Source organism: Artemia sp. Qi Xiang Cuo, chromosome 14 (assembly GCF_049724085.1).
Source record: "Artemia sp. Qi Xiang Cuo chromosome 14, ASM4972408v1, whole genome shotgun sequence".
NCBI classification, from domain to species: domain Eukaryota; kingdom Metazoa; phylum Arthropoda; class Branchiopoda; order Anostraca; family Artemiidae; genus Artemia; species Artemia sp. Qi Xiang Cuo.
Window position 1 is genome coordinate 38,000,704 of NC_142807.1, and position 21,839 is coordinate 38,022,542.

At 36.3% G+C, this 21,839-nt stretch overlaps 1 protein-coding gene across 1 annotated transcript in view; it reads left to right on the forward strand.

The window, feature by feature from the left end:
• LOC148944435 (uncharacterized) overlaps positions 1-21,839 on the forward strand; it is a 56,044-nt gene that overhangs the window by 20,468 nt on the left and 13,737 nt on the right. The window contains exons 5-9 of the mRNA XM_089099925.1: positions 1,884-1,975; positions 7,855-8,075; positions 12,193-12,371; positions 14,325-14,490; positions 16,176-16,409. Of these exons, the coding sequence (XP_088956051.1) occupies positions 1,884-1,975; positions 7,855-8,075; positions 12,193-12,371; positions 14,325-14,490; positions 16,176-16,409 (892 nt within the window). The remainder of the gene's footprint in view (positions 1-1,883; positions 1,976-7,854; positions 8,076-12,192; positions 12,372-14,324; positions 14,491-16,175; positions 16,410-21,839) is intronic.

Here is a 21,839-nt window from a genome sequence, read left to right on the forward strand (position 1 = left end):
TTTGATAGTTGAAAGTGATTGAAAGGCAACTAACGCCCCCCTCACACCCACTAGTTTCCCAAACACAACGACCCAAAATTCTGAGATCGACACTTTGTTCAATGTAGTTGTAAGATCTTGATATTAGTTCATTTAGAACGACACTCCCCTCACAGCCGTTATGGTGCAGGTTTTAATTTATACCCTGGGGGCATATAAGGTTTTTATAGAAAACTTTGTCGTAGAAACTCAAGAAGGGCTCATTCGATTGGAAATTGAAAGGGGTAGTGCCTTTTTTAATTGTCGAAAGTGATTGGAAGGCTTGACTTTTTTATAGTAAAGATCGATTTGGGTAGGCAATGTATTTTTTTTTTTTTTTTTTTTTTTTTTTTTTTTTTTTTTTTAGCCCAGGACACTTCGTATCGAAGGAGTTGTCGTATAAACTTTGAAAAGGGCTCATTCGATTTAAAATAGAAAGGACTAATGCCCTCTTTAATAGTCGAAAGTGATTAGAGGACAACTAGTCCCCCTCCCATGCCCACCCTCCAATTTGCCCATTATGTTTAAAAACCAAATGTGGCCTTAAGATTAAATTAAACTGTGATAAATTTGCACTGTGTTAATGCTAATTCCCAATGAGGCATCTCAGCAGTATCCTAAGAACGACTGAGGGTATTATGTTCAAACTTTCGGGGCTGCTTCATTTCTTAAAATTTAACCAAATCAAAATAGCGTAAGTGTATCCAAGCTATCAAAGAAAGTAAACAGATTTTTTTTTTACGAATGGCATCAAGTTTTCTATTTCAGGTCAACTAGAGGAGGTACGAAACTAAATTAAACAGTACTATTTGTGTCCAGATTTTTAAAAGGGTTTATGTTATTAAAAATTGCTGAAAATTTTTCTCCAGCAAAGAAATAGCAGGCCAAACTATAAAGTCTTAAAAAGATGAAAAGATTTAAAGTATTATTTTCTTTTTCCCTGAAAAGACTACGTCAATATAAAACGAACAGAAATTAATTAAAAAAAACTTTTTCCACAAATTAATTTTTTCAAAGAAAAGTAATGAACTCCATTAAACCAAAAATGAACAAAAAATAAAATCAAATAATCTACCAAGGGTGAAACTATCACAAATCAGCATCGGTAAATAAATAAAACCCGAAACGAACAGAAATTACAATAAATAACCGAGTCAAACTCAGAACGAGCAGAAATTAACATGAGTAGGGCTCAAAAGTCCCATGCCTTCCCAAGGCCAGAACATAATTTACACTTTACTGAAAAAATATAAATGTTTTTACTTTCATAGCTTTAATAAATCAAATAATATTAACATTTTAATTACTAAATATCAGTATATGTATATTAAACCGACAATTCACATTCATTTGTATTCTTTTCAGTAAAGTGCAAATTATATTAATGTAATTTATTTATATATTTTTCATATAATTATATGAAAAAGACAAGAATCCGTTCTGTCAATACTAAAGCAAGAGTTCGCCAGCCTAAAGGTTGTAAATGTATAAGCTGGAAATTCTTTGGGTTTCTTAAATAAAATTCAATGGATTCTAAGCCTATTTCACTAAATAATATACAGAGTGGGTCTCTCCCTCCACGAAAGAAAATTATCGGAGGTGAAAAGAAGACTTTGCAAACACCTTTGAAAAAAATGATATTTAAAACAATTGATGGGAGGCCTTTGTAACTGCAATGGACGTCTCGATCAACGATGTTTTAAATGCTTAAGACCATTATACTTTTCAGTCATCTGTCTATAAATCTGACCCAGTTTATTTTATGCTATGAGGAACCTCGACACTACTAGGCTTTGATCTAAGAATGGGTAGGTGATTTGTTAACTTGTTTCGTTTATTATATTTACCTCTTCTCTCTATTCGAGGAAACTTCGAACACCGGCTGTGTACCAGTAGAATCAGATATGGATGACTCATATCCAGCTTCTGACGACGAAGGAGCCAAGGATCAGGAAAAGTAAGCTTTTGAATATTGGTTATTGGAAAAAAATCTTTACATGGATAGGGGTAAATCAAATGGCATAAAACCGTGAATATTCAAATAGGTTCCACATGTCTGCTCTGGCAGCAGTTTTGAACCTTATTTTTTGTCGAAGAAATAAATTCATGATTTAGTTAAAACAAATGTATGTTTGCTAAAGTTTCTCGGATAATTTGGGATGGTTGCAAGTAGGGCCACCGTGAGGGGGATGCTAAAAACGGGGGACCGAGCTTAAACTTTTTAGAAGTTTTTTTTCATTTTTTTTTAGCTTGACACATGGACTTTTTTGGCATGTTATATTAGCGAAAATGTAAGTGAAAATTGCAACCAAATCAAGATTAGGGGCGTGGCTCCCAATATTGGGGTAGCTTGGTACCCAATATTGAGATAGCTTGGCACCTGGATCTGATGAATTAAATTTCCCACGAATTACGGGTCCTTGGGGGGATTTGAAGCAGGAACTTAGCACATCTAGAAAATACACGCTTCATTCTAAGACGATCAGATTCACTAAATATTCGGCAAAAGGCACTAAAAAAAAAATATGTGGCATGGCTACCCTATTACAAACCCTTGCAAGAATGACTATTCAAATAGAATTGGCAGTTTATAATTGCACTATATGAACTTAGTTTTCTTAAGATTCTTTCGAATCGGGAGACCAAGATATGTCAGCTTATCACAAGGCTTAACTTCAGTACCATTCGAATCTATAGTTACATCATCAACTATAGTCGCACCTAACTTATTGAAAATCATAACTTCACATTTTGCTGCATTTAGGGAAAGCCCAAGTTAACGGTTATTATCGGAAATCTCATGTAAATAATTTTCTAACCCGCTAGTTGTCCTACTAATATTAAAAATATCATCTGCATAAAAAATTAACGATAAATCAATACTTTTATAAATGCCACACGAAAACAGTTGGCAGAGAACTGGCAACGTTGCGCACCCTATCTAGCCTCAATCGCACTCTGTTTAACACCGATACGAATCCGTACTTCATTGGTCAAAAAATCATTTCCAGGAATCCTTATTATAGCTTTCATATGCCGCTAAATGTAAAGAATAAGCCTAACTAAATCTGGCGATACTCCGCGGTTCCAAACTCATTCGTTGCTTGGGAATGCAATAGCGAGTCAAACGTCTTCCTAAAATCATACGTTCTAAGGGCTAGGATCCCATCAGAAAATCATCAACATCAACCAATAAATTACACAAACATTTTAGAGCATGGAAAAATCCAAGCTTGGGCTAGAATCCAAACTGATAGGGAGGCATATAACAAGTTGAATGCAGACTATTAGTTGTAAGAAATTCCAAATCCTTAGCAAAGACACTTGAAACAGTTATAGATCTATACGACGATCATTGACGTGGATCCTTCCCTTTTTCAAGGATTGGTGAAATAAGTCCTAAACAAAAAGAATCTGGAAGTGCACCACTGCAAAAAAAAAAAAACACTTGGTAAAGCAACAAAGGATGACAAATAACCTTATTAGATGCATTAAAGAAAATAAAGAGCACATAAACCATCGTAATCCGTTGAAGTTTTTTTAAGCTTTCGTATAAAATCCCTTACATCTTTGGTACCATCTACAAAGGCACTTGGTCCGGGAGTAAACAGTCGATCATTTAATTCGTTTTCGATTTTCTCACACTTTTTAGCGTCAGGCTTTTTTTTAAATACGAATACTATTGTAACTCACTGATATTGGCTTTATTTTTGCTATTTGCTGAATGAGTCTTCTATTGCTTAGTGCAGTCATTCGATATCGATTCAGCAATTACAACACTTTTTGTGACTCGGTGACATTTGAGCTTCCTCTGAAAATGTCGCTTTGTAATTAACCATGAAGTATTAACAATTTTATTTTTAGTTTTTTTTTCACAATCACTCCACAAATGAAGTCAGAATTTTGATGATTGAGGCACGGCTTTAAGACTTTCATTTCTAGACTATCTAAATTGCTCGGTACCCAGTCTGCACTTTCTTATAGGAACAGCGTACATCTTGGCTATTTTTAGAGAGTGGATAATCTATGTATAGCAAAAATCAAGTTCAATCCGTGTAGCAGACTGGTCCATCCCCGGCTGCCGCTAAAGAAGCTGACACTGAACTTGGATTTTATCAAATATGTGGTTGCACTCTGCTTGAAAAACGTCCTTATCAATATTGTCCCAACACTGAAAATGAAGAAGTTTGGATTTTTTTTTCAGCAGATTTAGAAGAATGAGAACCACTTATGGGAATTGTGAAGGACAGAGGGATGTTATTACTATATTCATCCTCCAGACTGACTTTAACCATTAGATAATCAGGAGGATGGAGCAATACTGCATGGTCAAGGTTAGACGCACTTATAGAAGTTGGAATACACGTGTAACTTTAATTGGTTGGCAAAATAGAAAGAAAAGTTTCAGCTTTTGCACTTGAAATTTGGCGAAAGTCACAACTAAAGTTCCCGATAAGCATATGCTTTCTGATAATGTTTTTAATATCTTTCAACAATTTAGCTACCTTTCTCCAAGCAATAGTGAATTCTCTTTCAGAAGCTTCGCCCTGCAATTTGTTGGAAGATAGGGAATAGCTATAATAATTTCTTCAATCGGTATGGCAAGATAGCAAGCACACATTTCAAATAGTCCTGATTGGCAATTTATCAAGACGGCTAGACTACTGCTTGGCCATTCTTTTCGTTGAAGTCCTTTAGCTGGGGATAGATGCACTGCAACACTAGGAGAGGGGCTTAAAAGCTGAGAGTCCATATCTGTCAAAAAGTGCTCTTGCAAAAAAATCAAGCTAAATGATTTACATAGTCTCTCCAAAGCTGGAAATTTATCAAGAACTCCACCATTAACATTCCAAGAAATTATAGAGGGAATGTCAGTGCTCATTGCAAGCTATGGAATCCATTCCGATCTGAAATTGATTTCCGATTTTTATGGCAGGATACGGGATAACATGAGCGACCTGAAGCGTTGCATGCAAAGCATCGTTTTTTTCTGCATGCATGGCTGCTCCTTAGTACTTTCATGATCATGACTTGCGTATTGAGAACAGACCTTGGCATTAGGAAAATTAGCAGATATGAGCGCTTTGAAAGATTGAGGAGAATATGCCAGGTGTTTTCTCGAGGAATTGCCTAGGGATAATATCAGGCACTCTCTTGACTGAACGTTTTTCAAAAAGTAAGCTGCGTTAAAATTGTTGTTTGATCTGGCTTTCTATGGCTATAATGAAAGAAAGGTTAAAGGATTAGGTCACGATTTTCAGATAAAGGATGCCAAAAATTATGCCTTCCTGCAATTCAGCTGATTCCTAATGGAGAACAAGACGTTCTCGAACAGGGTGTAGAGGTCATGAAAAGAGATTTAATGCAAACGGGAACTTAATAGGATGATTAATGCTTTGCACGGACTGGGGTATAGGAAGAGGGTCTGCAGCTCTGTTGTCCTCTTGCAGTTTGGTGCTTTGATATAGTGCTACTAGCTGTTGTAGTAGACGTTTTGGGAAACTCTTCAGTGCTCAAACTCAAGCTGGCTCCCCAGAAAACAGTCATCACCATCTAGCCATTCTCATCTCTGGTGGTATATTATAATCTACCTGTTTCTGGTCATCAAATTACTAAGTTCTACGTTTTTGATGAAAAAAAGGCTTTAAAGCTCAACAGAGAATTATGAGCTTTGTTCTCGTGTATTCAAGTTCTCATCAGTACCTTCTGTTATTGGTGGAGGGTTATGTGCTTGTAGCTGACCCCTCGTGTAACTAAACCCCGTGAAACTGAATCCTCATGCATCTGACCCCATGTGCAACTGAACCCCGCGTAAGTCAACCTTCGTGCAACTGAAACCCATTTAACAATACCCTCGTTCCACTGAACCCCCGTGTAACTCAACCCCATTTAACTGAACCCTTGTGCAACTAAACCCCTGTTTAAGTGGGCCCCGTGTAACTCAACCCACGTGGCAACTCAACCCCCATTTAACTGAACCCTCGCGCAACTGAACCCCTGTTTAACTCAATGTTTATGGGACTCAACCCCCATCTAAATCAGACCATGTTTGACTCAACTCAACCGAAGGCCCAAGAATAAGTTTGAACTAACGCTGACTAGTAGCTCAAAATTTGCTTCTTGCTTCACTTGCAGTTTCTAACTTATATTACCCATCTGGGTAATAAACTTCTATTAATTGAGGAGTTCTATGAATGGGTGTATCTCCAAAACCATGGGCCGATATATTGTTTTTTTGGTTTTATTGAAAACTATGAGCATTTCAGTTAGTGCTCGGGTAAGGATTTGTCAAAGGGGAAGTGAAAACTCTGATTTAATACACGGTTCCCTTAGCTCTTTCAGATTGACTTTTAGCTACGCGAAAGTATTTTGTTTTGATTCATTCCACATAAGATCAACCAGGAAATGACACCCAGTGGTACAGATTCTGAAAAAAAAACCTTGTAGGTTTTTTCTGTCTTAGATATAACCAACCATTAAAATTTTCTGGTCACTTTCTGTTTTGGGCTTTATAGCCATTCATAATTTTGACGATTTTGACTTCTTTTTAAAAGGAAAACAATACTAAAATTGTTTGTCTTTTGAAAATAGTGTTTATCTTTCGTATTTACACACTAGTTTAAGTGAAAGTGTTTGATTGTTTTAAACACCTATGTGAAGAATTAAAGAAGATAGTTTGAATCTAATGATGCTCCCAAATATTAAAAAAAGCTGTGCTTATTAATAAATTTTGCTTTTTCCAAAAATTTTCATTTAATACTAAGGGCATGATCAAAAAACCTATACTTAAGATAGTGTTAAAAAAAATATATCAAATTGTCCAATAGGGTATATTCTAAACTGTTTTAAAACAAAATGGGTGGGACCGGTAAGCATTCAAGGTAGATCTATCTTTTTCTTTGTTTTGGTTAGATTTATTAGACAGTTAAACAAGGCATCAGTTGCACGGGGGTTCAGTAGCATGGAGTTCAGTTGCACGGGGGCTCTGTTGCACGAGGGTTCAGTTAAACGGGTGTTGAGTTGCACGAGGGTTCAGTTAAACGGGGGTTGAGTTGCACAATGGTTCGGTTGCATGAGGATTCAGTTGCACGGGGTTCATGTGCACGAGGTTGGGTTGCATGAGGGTTCAGTCTAACGGGGTTGAGGTGCACAATGGTTCAGTTGCATGAGGGTTCAGTTGCATGAGGGTTCAGTTGCACGGGGTTGAGTTGCATGGCGGTTCAGTTGAACGATATTGAGTAGCAAGGGGGTTCAGTTGGAGGAGGGTCCAGTTACACGATGGTTGAGTTGCACGGGGGTTGAGTTATATAGGGATTCAGTTAGACAGGGGCTCAGTTATGGCTGGGGTTAGATGCACGGGGGTTCAGTTGCACGGGGTTCAGTTGTAATGAAACCGTGAAGGGTATACCAACCTAATACATCCTTAGGTGACAGAATTGGTGATCCTACATAATTTATCTGTTTTAAAGCACAGCTGGCTTTTCTTTTCATTCATGTAGGAAAAGTAAGGTCTTACATAAGAAATGAAAGGCCTAAGCACTTTGATGATAAAAATAATGGATCTGGTGTTAGTCATTTGAAAAATTCGTTAGCCTTATTAAACTTCTTTTGTCTATTACTACAACTGAGCGGAGATTACTCATGTTCCTAGTATTTTTTATTCCAATACAGTGCTTGTGAGATTACTTCAACACAGGCTTCTTTCCAATTTCCATGCTCTTTTGACCATAACAAAACTGTTCTCGTTATTCAGTGTCATCTTAAGGGTAGATAAAACTTTTTGACAGCCCTCTGTAGAGCATATACAGGGTTCCTTTAATTTTGTTTTTTTTACAGTGAAGAATTTGAGACTCATGCTTGCTTCTTCTCTCTTATTCGTGATGTCATCTGCTCCTTTGAAGGGCAGACTGCAACGGTTTCAAACTTGCGGTCCAGCATTAGATCTTGGGAAGAAACAAGCGTAGCAGCAATTAATGACTGGTTTAATTTGTTACCAGATGGAAAATGGGACTCCCATCTATCTTCCGCCTTGGCATTCTTGGCCGGACACTCGAATCGTAACTATCACCCTTTTCTCCTTTTGTTTATATCTTTCTTCGCCTTTTTAGGTTGATTGTTTTCTACAATTTATAGTGGCTACCTCGGTTATATTTCAATTGTATTGGCTTTGAACCAAAACTGCAGTTTACAAAATTCTCTCAGCTCCGCCAGTTTGTTCTCTAGTTTGCCCTTTTGTACTATTTCCGTTTTTTTTTTTTTTTTTTTTTTTTTTTTTTTTTTTTTTTTTTGATAACTGTTACACTTTATGATAACCTATTTGGGTTAAAAAAAAAGTTTGGGTCGTGGGAATGTAGATTATGTACTTGTGAATATCTTAATTGGAGTTGATGAGTTTGATGAATGTCTGGATTTGGCATTATGTTCGGTTAATATCTTTCAGAAGCTTTGTGTCCTAATGAAAGTATAATATAATATTGTACTGGTTGTACTAAATCAAGTGATTCTCGTAAGAACGGCATTAGGAAGGATGCGATTTCTTCGCCCTCGCTTTATAGACGGTATTTTTCGAGGAGTGGATGTTAAATTATTCTATTATGCAGATTATATTCTGAATGTAAACAGATGTATACATTTTGCTTACAAGCAAATGAAATCAAGATTGTAAGGAAGATTCCTCCTGAATGTAAGGAAGATATTACAATCCTTGTGACCGCTTATAGAAAGAGTAGGTATATCTTTAATGTCAGTAAAAACGAGGTCGTTGTGTTTTGGTGATGGTGTTTGAGGTTTTAGGAGGTTCTGTGGTCGCAGTGTCCGATATTCTAGTGTATCCATGTGTGCCTGTTAGTCATATCATGGCTTCTTGTCGTGTTCTTTAAATTAATAACTTCGCAGGGAAAGCAAGAAGAGCATATGGGGATCTTTCTTCGACAAATGTGAAATATATTAGACAGATATTTGCTAGAATAGTTAATTCATTATTCTTTCTAAATTTCCTGCCACTTTCACCCTTTTAAGATATGTTTGTTGTAGTTTATACAAAGACTCTCTGGTTTCCTTTTTATAATTATACAAAGTGTTTTTGTTCGATAGCTTTCTCTTCGTTGAAAAAAAAGAAGAAAATGCGAAATGTATTTATAATTATCCAAGTTTACATCTCTTTGCTTTCTTACTTTGTCGTAGCCCACTATTTTCTGCAAACTTTACTGCCGTGATCTGATTTGTCTCATATTTCTTATACTGTGAATCCACGTGCAATTTTCCATATTATGTGTCCGAAATGTGTATATCTGGATTTGATAAGTAGAATTCCTCTTCAGAGATGAATAATAACTATATATTTAAACTATTTAAAGTATATTTAAACTGCTGAGTTTTGGGGCCTCTCCTAGGCCTCTCAGCGCGTCCTCAGGTGGTGGATAGGGGAACGTCCTGTAGATATGCAGGGCACCTCGGGACCAAGGGAGGACCCGGTCTCTGGGGTTCTTGAAATATAGCTGGAGCACCCACGCCTGGGGGCCATAAGCTCAGGCGGAGGAGGTGGAAGGCCCCTCTTATGTGCACTGGGCATGGCCCATCAGCGTATGGATACGTCCCGCCAGTTACAAACGTTCTCCCAGCAATGGGAAAGTTGCAGGTGATGCAGGACGCCAGAAGGGTGCATTATCGGTACTAGATATAGCCGGCCCCTGCTAGGGATGGAGAAGAGTGGCTTACCGCCGTACTGAAATTAGCCAAGAAACCTTCTTTCTTATTAAAAACTATGAAGTACAAACGATCAAGAACAAGAACCAATACTACCGCGTCCGGGGCAACCGACGAAGTTACCGCGTCCAGGACAACCAACGAAGTTACCGCGTCCAGGGCAACCGACGATCTGACGACCTAGAATCTCGTGAATGGAGACCCTTTAACAATGTTGACAACTCCGAACCCGGAGGCTATGCTTTCCTCTAAATTGATTTTATCTATTGGAACCCTGAACGTTAGGACGCTTGCTAAACAAGGCAAAATAGATCTTGCCCTAAATGAACTAAGCCGATATAAGCGGGATATTGTCGGACTTTCAGAAACACGCCTCCCTAGCACTGGCGAAGAAAGGATCGGCAACACTAGTCTGATAGTGTCTGGGAGAACCGATGGCGTCCAATGCCAAGGTGTTGGCTTTTTGATGTCGAGTAAGGCACGAAGATCACTGATTTCCGTAACGCCTGTGTCAGAACGGTTGATTATGATACGAATGAAAGGATGACCGATCAACATCACGATCGTACAAGTCTACGCTCCTGACTGCAGCAAAACAGATGAAGAGTCTGACAATTTCTACCTTCAACTGCAAAGCCTAATTGACGCAGTTCCCAAAAAAGACCTTGTTGTTGTCATTGGCGACTTCAATGTTATTGTTGGTAACGATTTGGCTGGTAACGAAGATCTTATGGGTAAATTTGCCCTTGGGTGGCTTAACAAGAGGGGAGAATGCCTCATTAAATTTTAGAGAGCCAGTGATCTAGCCATTACCAGCGCTCTCTTCAAACACAGAGAACGTCGTAAGGCGACATGGACCTCGCCGGATGGAAAAACCCGTAATCCCGATATCCTTCCAAACCCTGCTGTCCTGGACCTGTTTCCCGCTACTGTCTCAGACCCCAGCCAACCTCCTCTCCGTTCTGAGGTCGAGGATGCCATCCAAGCGCTGAAGACTAACAAGGCCCCTGGCCCGGACAGAATACAGGCAGAACCGCTGAAAGCTTGGTGTGAACCACTTATAGATCTTTTCCACAAGATTGTATCCGCTGCCTGGCAAAAGAGTCATTTCCCAACTTCTTGGTGCGAAGCCACAATTGTTCCACTACACAAGAAGGGGTCAAAGGCGATATGTGATAATTACCGTCCTATTAGCCTAACAAGTCAAACTGCCAAGATCTTCACCCGAATTATACTCCAACGGATCAGAGCCGTGTCATCCTTAGTCATCCAAGAATACCAGGCCGGTTTTCGTCCTGGGAGATCGACCGTTGACCAAATTTTCACTGTTCGCCAAATTTTAGAGAAATATCTGGAATTCGGTCGCGACCTGTATCAGCTCTTCATCGACTTTAGGTAAGCATTTGACCTTATTTGCTGAAATGGCCTATGGCATATCCTCCTCCATTACGGAATCCCAAGAAACCTAGTAGATCTTACCAAAGATATGTACTCCAAATTTGGGAGTCGCGTCATGACTAGTGAAGGTCTCACTGACAGTTCCCAGACTTCCGCAGGTGTCCTTCAAGGATGCCTCTTATCTTCAGAGCTGTTCAACCTTTTCCTCACAGCAGTCTTATCCCTGGTGGAAACAACTTGCGGCGCACATATAGGGGGTGTTCAGACAGATAAGCTACGCCGACGATATCGAAAAAATGGCTGAAACACCCGAGGATCTACAAGCCGTTGCTAACAACGTCCTCGAAGCCACTAGTCCTTTTGGAATGGTCATAAATTTATCATCCTTACCTCGGTAGTCTGATCACCAGCGACAACAGTCTATCAAAAGACATTAAAAGACGTTATGCCCATATGGCGAGGCAAGGATTTGTCTCTGCGGCTTAAGACACGACTTTTCGATACCCTGATTTTCCCCATCGCAATATACTCATGTGAAACATGGACGCTGAAGGTAAATGACAACCGTTGACTCGCAGATTTGAAACTAAGTGCCTCCGCCGCATCGCTGGGATTACTTACCTTGATAGAATCTCAAATGTCAAACTTCCGGAGCGCCTTAAAGTACAACAAACAATTCTCGTGAAGATTCAGCTCCAGCAACTTCGATGGCTCGGTCACGTATAACGGATGAGTCGGTCCCGTCTCCCAAAAATCACCTTTGACGGCCAAATTCACGGTTCTCGTCCTCGTGGTCGTCTCCCAAAAAGGTGGAAGGAAAACTTTACACCTCACCGCCTCTCGGACCTTCTTCGCCTAGCAGAAGACCGTGAAGCATACAAAAGGCGCATCCACGCCATTACGAAGAAAGAGGCCCCAAGACGACCTTCAAGGACGGACGGGACTTAGTCAAGTAAGTTATTTATACTATTAGTTTTAAGAGTAAGAATCTAAAATTAAGCTTGTTTACATAAGAGTTAAGTCATGATGTTCTATTGTAAGTTTCTATGTAGCTATTTTCTTTCCTTCTAGTTCTAAGTTCATCGTTTTCTCCTTACATTGAATGGCAGTCATCTACAAAAACATACAGATGGATTGCCACTTTTAGAGATGACGATACGACGCTCAGTGGTCTCAATGAGCTGTGGATTTCTTCTTTGGATTTGAAAAAAACGGAAGAGACTAACCCATTAAAAGAATTTCATTTGCAGGTTTGTGTTTAATGGTTTAAAAATTCATTGTATAATACCCCGCTCTTTACGCTAAAGCTTTTAGGTTGTTTTAAAAATAGGTTCTGATTCTAATTACACGGCCGTTGTGTTTCAGGAATCGTTTTGAAAGAATTCAGACAAAAACTTGAACTTTCACCTAAAAAGCGGGGTATTGAGGAGGGGACAGCCTTTCTCATACATGGAATAATTATCGTTCGTTTTAAGTTTTAGTTTTGCTTCTTACTGTCAGTACAAAAATTCTTTTTTTTCTGATCGTTATCAAATAATCTCAGAAATCTTCCCCTCCGTAGAAAATTCCACCCCCCCACCCCTACAAAAAACTCCTCCATAGAACGTTCCTCCCACGTAAAAATCTTCCTCCGAAAAATAACCATAGTGCAATTTCATCCTCGCTGTGACCCCCCCCCCCCCAGAAAATTTCATGCTTACGATTCCGCCTAAAACATACTCCTTAACATACTTTCATTTGAAGAAAGACTTGTTTTTTATTCACTTTCTCGTCGTTTTTCAGGTCATGTCGGAATCCCTCTTGTGCGGATAATATTTCCCGGAAATCCCCTCCCCTCATTGAAAGTTTATTCCGCTGAAAATTTCCCCTGGAGAATCTTTCTTGGTGATATTTCCCCCATGGAGAATTTCTCCCTTGGGAATCCCACCGACCGTACAAATCCCCCAGATAATTCCAACTCCGCTGAAAATTTTCGAACAATTCCCCCAGATCATCTCCACATGTAAAATGGGATTGCCAAAAAGGAAGTAAGACAAATGAAACAAATTTCGTATATGAATTCTAGCAAATTTTGCCGTGGAAAGTTCACCCCTGAAACTTCTATCCTAATGAGAAATCCATCCCCAGAAAATCCTTCCCTCCCCCTCCCTTCTGAAAAATGTCGGTATACTTCACATTAACAAATACTATATGTAAGTAATGGGGAAATTTCACAACTTGCGGCCCTTCCTCTGGAGATTCTGGGGGATCGTGTCATCACAAATACATAGTTATTAGACCTTTTGATTATACTGAATAAAATGGCTGTCTCAAAATTTTGATCAGGTGACTTTGGTGAAAGAAGGACGTCGGAGGGGGGCTAGTCGCCCTCCAACTTTTGGGTCACTTAAAAGGGCATTAGAACTTTTAATTTCTGTTCAAATGAGCGCTCTCCCAATCTTGTTGGACTATTAGCTCAATATGATCACCCATGAGAAGACTAAAGAAATAAAAATAAAAAAAAACACGCATTTGTGATCTTTCTTTTGACAAAAAAAAAAATCAAAATTCTGCATTTTTAAAGATGGGAGCTTGAAAACTACAATAGTGTTCTCTGATACGCTAAATCTGATGGTACACTTTTCAAAAAGATTCATTGACTTTTGGGGGATCTATTCTCCCTTTTTCAAAAATCAGGCAAACTTTCTCAGGCTCGTAACTTTTGATGGGTAACATTAAACTTGCTGAATTTTATATATTTGGAATCAACATTAAAAGCCAACTCTTTTGATGCATATTGTTATCATGCTATTGATGCTATTGTTATCAAAATTCTGTTTTTTAGAGTTTTGGTAAAAAAGATATAAAAAAATACAATTGAAGACACAACTCGAAAACCCTAACTCAAAAAAGAGAGTCTTCTATGAAGCACACAAAAAAACCTTCTCTCGAACCTTTATCATTACCAAGTTCCTCTTTTTTTCTTTTTTTTTTCTTTTTTTTTAATATGATTCTTAAGCTGTGGTACACTTTGTGCTTGATGAATGAAATCTGTAGTGAATTCCAGACTGAAGAACCTATGTGTCTGGTCACTTTGAAGGTATATTTTTCACTGATCTTACAATAGATTGGCTTGCTACAAGTTTGCCTTAACCATTAAGGTGGACGTAAAAATTTCCACTTAAAATAAAAAATAAAACAAAAATCTGTTGTTTTTATTTTAGGAGAAACAGCGGTATCAGAATCCAACGAAGTCATTCACATATTTATTATCAGGTGTTAAGTTTACTGTTGGTCCTGTTTTGGAACTTTTGAGAGACGCTGGACCAATGAAGGCCGAAAATTTGTTATCTAAAAATAGACCCTCTTCTGTTAGCTTCCTTTCCCTTGGTAAGTACTAATCTAGTTTTACTAGTTTTTTAGGTCAAAGGATGTACATAAGAAGGTTACCAAATAAAATTACAACCTGTTTGCTTTGAAAGAAGGTTAATAATTTCTAGTTGAAGTAAAGATGGTGCTCCATAGATTTTGATCAGCTATTGATGCTCTTGGTCGTTTGAAATGTGTATATTTTAGGTCCACCCAAAAAACGCTTATGAAATCGAAGTTACAATTAAGTAAATAGATGACCAGGGGGAAATGGATTTTTCTGTTGTAATTAATTTTTGATAGATTTTCGTGGTATTAAAGTGCCTTTTCTTTGTCTAGTACATTATTGGTGATAAGCGACCGATTTTTCAGACACTTGTTTTTCTGATAATGTAGCCTACAAATTTTATTTTTAAAAAGGAAAAAAAGAAAAAGAAATATTTAGAAGAAAACAGACTGGACAAATATCCATGTGTCAACCAGGCACTTTAATTTTAAATATTCTTTTAAAGCATATATTTTGGATTGTGTAACAATATTCATAAATTAAATCTACATCACGTTTCGTAAAATAAGAGAAATGGATAGACCTTGCTTTGGACTACAAAAGAACAAAGCGGAAAATATGACATGGTTTTCAAACAATACTGGAGTCTAAACGCTGATGTATTTTTGAAGGATTCCCATTAAATCTAACTCTAAAGGGTACTTTTATAGGACTTCAGATACCCGCATCCCTTCTAAAGATGGTTCGATATCCTACCCCCCCCCATCCTCCAAAGTTTTGAATGTACACTTCAGATCTAAATGTATCGACTCTTCTTAGATACTACTACTACTACTACTAACAACTCACCGTAGCATCAAACCGCCTGAGGCCAACACAGCTACGCACGCTCCTCCTCCATCCCAATCTATTCAAAGCCTCCCTTTTTACACCCGCCCATGAAGTTCCCATTTCCTTTAAATCTTTCTTTATGACGTCCTCCCACCCCAGATGGGGACGATCTGCTTTCCGTTTAGCCCTAGATGGTTGGCCGAAAAGAACAAGCTTCGGCAAACTGTCATGCTTCATTCGCACAACGTGCCCTAGTCACCTCAACCTTTCTTTCGTTATAGCCCTAGAGAGCGGTATTGAACTCCATTTTTCGTATAGCCTATTGTTTGAAATACGGTTTCAACTTATAAGATCAATTTAACTATCTTCTACCCACTCATTACACTTTGTTATGGTTAAAAAACATTTTCAACAAATCTTTCAGTGCAATTGTATATTATGGCCATAGTTCCCAAGTATAATCAGTTATGCCACACTTTCATGCCTACTCACTGTGAAAAGAGAGGCATTTCCTCTCTAAGAGGGGTTAGGTCGTCGTCTTTACGGAAAATCGTGAAACAAGCATTAATATGAATTTTGGGATCTAACATGCATAAGTCTAAAAACTTTTTGTCCGTGCAACTTTTTCCTTCTCTGTCCAATTTGTCGCAGATTCATCTCTCTTCCTGGAATGAGTCCCTTCAGAATTAAAGCCTAAATTCCTTGACTCGTATACTTCCTTGTTTTCTGTTTAATTTACTTACTCCTTATATTTCATTTATTCTATTAATCTTCTTTTACAGTTGTCTCTAATGTTGATTATTATCATGTGTATCTTTATGAAGTAAGCCGTTTGTAATTTGTTTATTACTCTAAATATCTTATTCAGTCAAGGATGCCGTTGCACGGCTACCTCGTGGTCAAGGTACAGTTGTGGACATTGAAAATCTGTTGCTGCAGTCACAATATCTCTCACTGAGCGAAGACGATTGCTCTAATATAAATGTTTATATTAAGAGTGCCCTGGATAAAATACAGAGCGAGTCAGACCCCTGTTGCAAATATGATATGCAATTTAACGTTTGGATCTATCTTCACAGAGAAAGAACAGAAAAAGAAATGGGTAAGCCATAAATATTTTCCTTATTCTATCATAAAATGATTGCTCTGTCATAAATATTTATATTAAGACTGCCCTTGGTAAAATACAATCATACTTATGTTACAAATATCACATAAAATTTAATATTTGGGTTTGCATTGCCAGAGCTATACGATTGTACTGTTTTTGGTACAATTTAGAGGTGCTGGTCAAATTCGGTACATTTGCAAATTTTTCGCTACAATAAAAATTTTCTGGTTCATTTTGGTTTTATTTGCTTATTTATGACTTGAATATCTGTTCAAGCTTCCATTTATTGAACTTTTTTTTCTTCTTATGGTAAATTTGTAGCGTGCTGTTCAGATGGTACAAATTAATGTCTTATGGTACTATTTGAGTCGGAAAACTGATACAGTTTTTTTCAAAGCGTTGTCAATGCCTGCTTGGTTTTATCTTCATATTTACAGAGAAAGAATAGAAGAAGAAATTGGCATGTCATAAATATTTGCCTTGTAAGATTTTTTTTTAGTTTGTTGTTTAGTTATGTTATACTGCTTCTCCATAAAAGGCATAAAGACTTTTAGCTTTTTTCTGAGAAACACCAAAAACCTTCGAAAAATCAAAATATAAAAATCCGTTTGCTTTTTTCCTGCTTATATTTTTGAGTTTAACACAAATTGTCAAGTCAGAAAACTTTCTTAAATAATTTCGACTTCATTTTTCTATGGGTTCCTAAACTTTACATACAAAACAACTCATTTGCCGGTTAGTAATGAAAAGCTTGCGGTTGTATTTTCGAATGAAATATGTAATTAGGTTTGCTTATTTTGGTTCTTAAGTAAAAAACAGATTGAAAATGTTATTTGTCAGTGTAAATTGACCTTAAATCAAACTAATTAAAGTGTTTAGCCAAAAAGGGGTGATTGGATACGTGGGCTGCACAGCCCTTGGTGATTAATGCTTTAATGTCTTGTGATTTCTTGTGATTTAAAGGGGTTTTTGCAACAATTAGGTAGCAAACACACCCCACTGCGCATAGAACCTTTGTGCCCAAAGCAGCTATGTAGTACAAATTTTAAGATAACAAACCTGCAGCACTGCGTGTGGACCTTAGTGCACCAAAATTATAACTCTTTTCTTTTTTTCTTCGGTAACACTTCGCCGAGTCTCATGTTCACAGGAAAACAAGAATCTCAACTTGATGTATGGATTTTTTTTGTAATCTTTGTGTATATTTACGTATTAGAGACCGTAATATCTTACAAAAGCTAGAATATATAAGAATAAGTAGCTAAATAGCTTTTCCTGAGTTAGTATTGATAAGTAGGTATATGTCTCTAGGATTGCGAAGTTTGGTATATGTGAAATAAGGTTGAACTCTTACGGTTTTAACGATTTTTCTGAATGACTTAGGAAGGTACTTGAATCAAAATGGAGCAATATATGTGAAGCTCTTTTTTTAGACTAATGTATTACGGGAGCAACTCTCTGGTTTTATCCTCTTTCTTTTTTTTTCTATCTCACTGATTTCGTTCTACTGCCATAAAGGGATAAGAGTTTTATTCTTGTATGGTATGCCAGATAAACGCATTGAAGTGATTAGTTCTATGTACGAGAATAACATTGCTTCAGTTAAGGCAGGAAATGAGGTTAGTAGCTCGTTTCGTATTAAAATCAGTAGTTAAGCAAGGTTTCGTCCTATCCCCATTATATGGATCATTTTAATGGACTTTGGCTGAAGGAGCACAGCAATGGCAATAGCATGGAATCAATTGAGGAAGTAAAAATCTCTTAGACTTAGATTTTGCTAATGATTTAAGCATTCTAGATGAAAATGTTAGCAAAATGAATAAATTTTAGAGGGTCAGAGGGCTCAGGATGCAAGAATAGGTTTGAAAATTGTTTTTAGAATACTAAGTCGCTAAGTCTAGGAATAAATTAAGGTAAAGAGGTGATATGGGGTAAAGACAGGATCGGTCAAGACTTTTACAGTGAGATACCCATCATGGGTATCAGGAGGCGATACCCAAACTCCTGTTTGTAGTGATTTTTTTCGTTTCAAGCTTGATTTGCATATCCAATTTAAGTTTCACTCGTTTTAAGATTTATTTATTCATTTACATTAGTATCTATTCTATATTTGTTTACATTGATTTTTTATTTAATTTTTCCTCGGTTATAGTTTCATTTATACTTCAATAACAAATTTTTTTTTTTTCATTTTAAGCTTGATTTGCATATTTAATTTAAGCATTACTCGCTTTAAAATTTATTTATTCGTTTATATTATTACTTGTTTTATGTTTTATGCTATGATTGTTTATTTAATTTCTGTTCGTTTTGGGTTTCATTTATTCTTTAATAGTAATTTCTAATCATTTTGAGTTTGAATTTTAACAGATATTTGTATCTGCTGATCTTAAGTTTAAAATGGCCCCATGCAAATAATATGCTCTGATGTTGATCAATAACCCTTTTAAAATTACCCGAAAGCAGTTGCAATTGGATGTGGTCACAGTCGCAAGTAGTTGCAGTCAAATTAATGAATGGTCGCAGCCGTTGCAGCAGTAGGGGGGTCTGAAAGTTTCAAGTTAAAACCCTTGGCTATTTCTAAGGTATTATAGATACGTCTTTTTTTTATAATCCATTTGTCCATAGTGGCCTTTGATTTAGTTAAAAAAAAGTACCCCTCAACCACAGTATAAAGATATAGCAGTAAGTTTACCGCAGATAATTTCTGGCTCTTCGTTCTCGGTGCGAACAAACAACTCCTCCCACTTTTTCTTGCATTAGCACGTACAAACAGCTCCTCTCGTTTGATCTGCCATCAGCGGTCCAAAATTACCCTGGAACATTTATTTTGACAGAAACTTTCTCAAAATGCCTTTGAAACCAACTTGAGACTTCGAAACCTACTTTTAATTCCTAAAAACATCTAATAATAACATTGCACTACTAATTACCAATTTTCATATATGTATTGGAATAAATTAATTTAAAATTAGTTTCTTCAAAATTTAGTGTTCCAACGTTGAAACCAAATTTCGCGTTCAAGAGAAATCTGACTTGTCTACCCGTGAAAAGATCTAATGTCGCTTATGTTTATTAATTAATAAAAATTCCAAAAAATGAGTTTTCATAGAAAAGTAAATGACTCATTGAATGTAAGATCATCTTTCGCAAACATCTGTTAAAATTCAAACTAAAGACGACCTTATATTGCACTCAAAATATAAACTAAACCCGACATAACCAGAAATACAATAACCCTGTATAGCAAAAACCTACAACATGAAACAGCATGATTACAGCTTAGAGCGAGTAGTGCTTAAATTGAATATTAAAATCAAACTTAAAACGAAAAAAAATATTTTGCTATTGAAGTACAAATCAAACTTAAAACGAACAGAAATTAAATAAACAATCAATGCGAACAAACATACAATATATATTAATGTAAATGAATAAATAAATCTTAAAACGAGTGAAAAAGAATATGCAAATCCAGTTTGAATCGAATAAAAATACTACAAACAAGAGTTTGGGTATCGCCTCACTGCAGAAGCCTAAAACCTACTGCGTCATTGGCGCTTTACTGAAAACAATTCTTTGAAATGTTTTCACTTTTGTAACTTTAAGAAATCAAAAATTAATTAAGATTATCCTCGTTTTGAGTTTGACTCTAATATTTATTTTAATTTTTGTTCGTTTTGGGTTTCATTTATTTATTGATACTGATTTGGGGTAGTTGTTTGCTTGGTAGATTATACAATAGTCCGGACGCCAGGTGTTGAAAATGGGAATCATACCACGATCGAATAGGACTACTAAGAAATTTAGCCGACCCTCCACCCCCAGATTGACCAAGCAAATTCAAAAATACAAATGACGCTTGTGTACGAGTGGTGAAATACTCTTAAACTTGACATTGTATTATATTTTGGAGGTTCGTGCAAGAAAGTACATCTTCCAAATAGTTTAAGATGCATTATTACACTCAAATAGAAATGTCTAGAAGTCATAAAATGTTTTTATAACAAACTAACACGATTAGTTAGAAAAAATGGCAAGAGTTAAAAAAAATGGCAAAACTATATGAGTGTTCAGCAGTCTTGGGAAGTATAAACAAAATAAAATTGAATATTAGATATATAGTGATATTAATTGTTGAAAGATCCATGAGTTCAAGATTTTTTTCACTGTAATTTTTATTTTCATTTTCAATGCTGTAAGAACTGGAAAATAATAAATTTGTAATATACGAAAAATTCGTTTTCAGTGAAGCACCAATGACACAGAAGGCTTAAGGTTTTTACAGTTAAAGAAGGGGGCAGTACCCAAATTTATTTGTAGTGAAACTATTTGTCTTGACCAATCTTGAAAAGAACTAATAAATTAAACTGAATATTTGATGCATAATGATTTTAATTGCTAAAAGCTAATCAGTTCAAAATTTTACTGTAATTTTAATATTTATTTTCAATATTAAGTACAAAAGAAAACATTTGTAATATAATTCGTTTTCAGTAAAGCGCCAATGACGCAGTAGGTTTTAGGCTTCTGCAGTGAGGCGATACCCAAACTCTTGTTTGTAGTTATTTTTATTCGATTCAAACTGGATTTGCATATTCTTTTTAAGTTTCACTCGTTTTAAGATTTATTTATTCATTTACATTAATATATATTGTATGTTTGTTCGCACTGATTGTTTATTTAATTTCTGTTCGTTTTAAGTTTCATTTATACTTTAATAGCAAAATATTTTTTTTGGTTTTAAGCTTTATTTTCATATTCAATCTAAGCATTACTCGCTTTAAGATCTATTTATTCATTTATATTATTACTTGTTGTATGTTATTTGCTATGATTGTCTATTTAATTTCCTGTTCGTATTGGGTTTCATTTATTCTTTAATAGTAATTTCTGGTCGTTTTGAGTTTGGATTTTTACAGGTATTTGTATCTACTGAGCTTAAGTTTAAAATTGCCTTTACTTTTCTTTGAAAAACTTATTTTTCGGAAAGTTTTTTTTGATTATTTTTTGTTCGTTTTTGATTTCAAAAAGTTTCAAGTTTTTATAGCATGGGGGGGGGGGTACTTACTGTCCAATTATTCTTGACTTTAAAAACATATCTAGAACTTTCAATTTAAATCGAATGAGGCTTTTTTCAAAGTTTATACGATTACCTCTTTGATAAAAACCTTATATATGAACAATAGACAGCTTGCATAACTTTTGGACAGCGATTGACAACAATGAATGGATTAAAAAATAGCTCCAATAAGGGGGTTTAGACCAATTCACTTGCTGACACAAACGGATCACGACTGTTTGGAATTGACCTTAATAGGATTTTGTGTGGCAAAGCAATTTTGCATCTATCACAGAGTAAGTATTTTAACCTTATAATTGGATAATCATAATAGATTTCCTATGTGTTCTTCCCATATA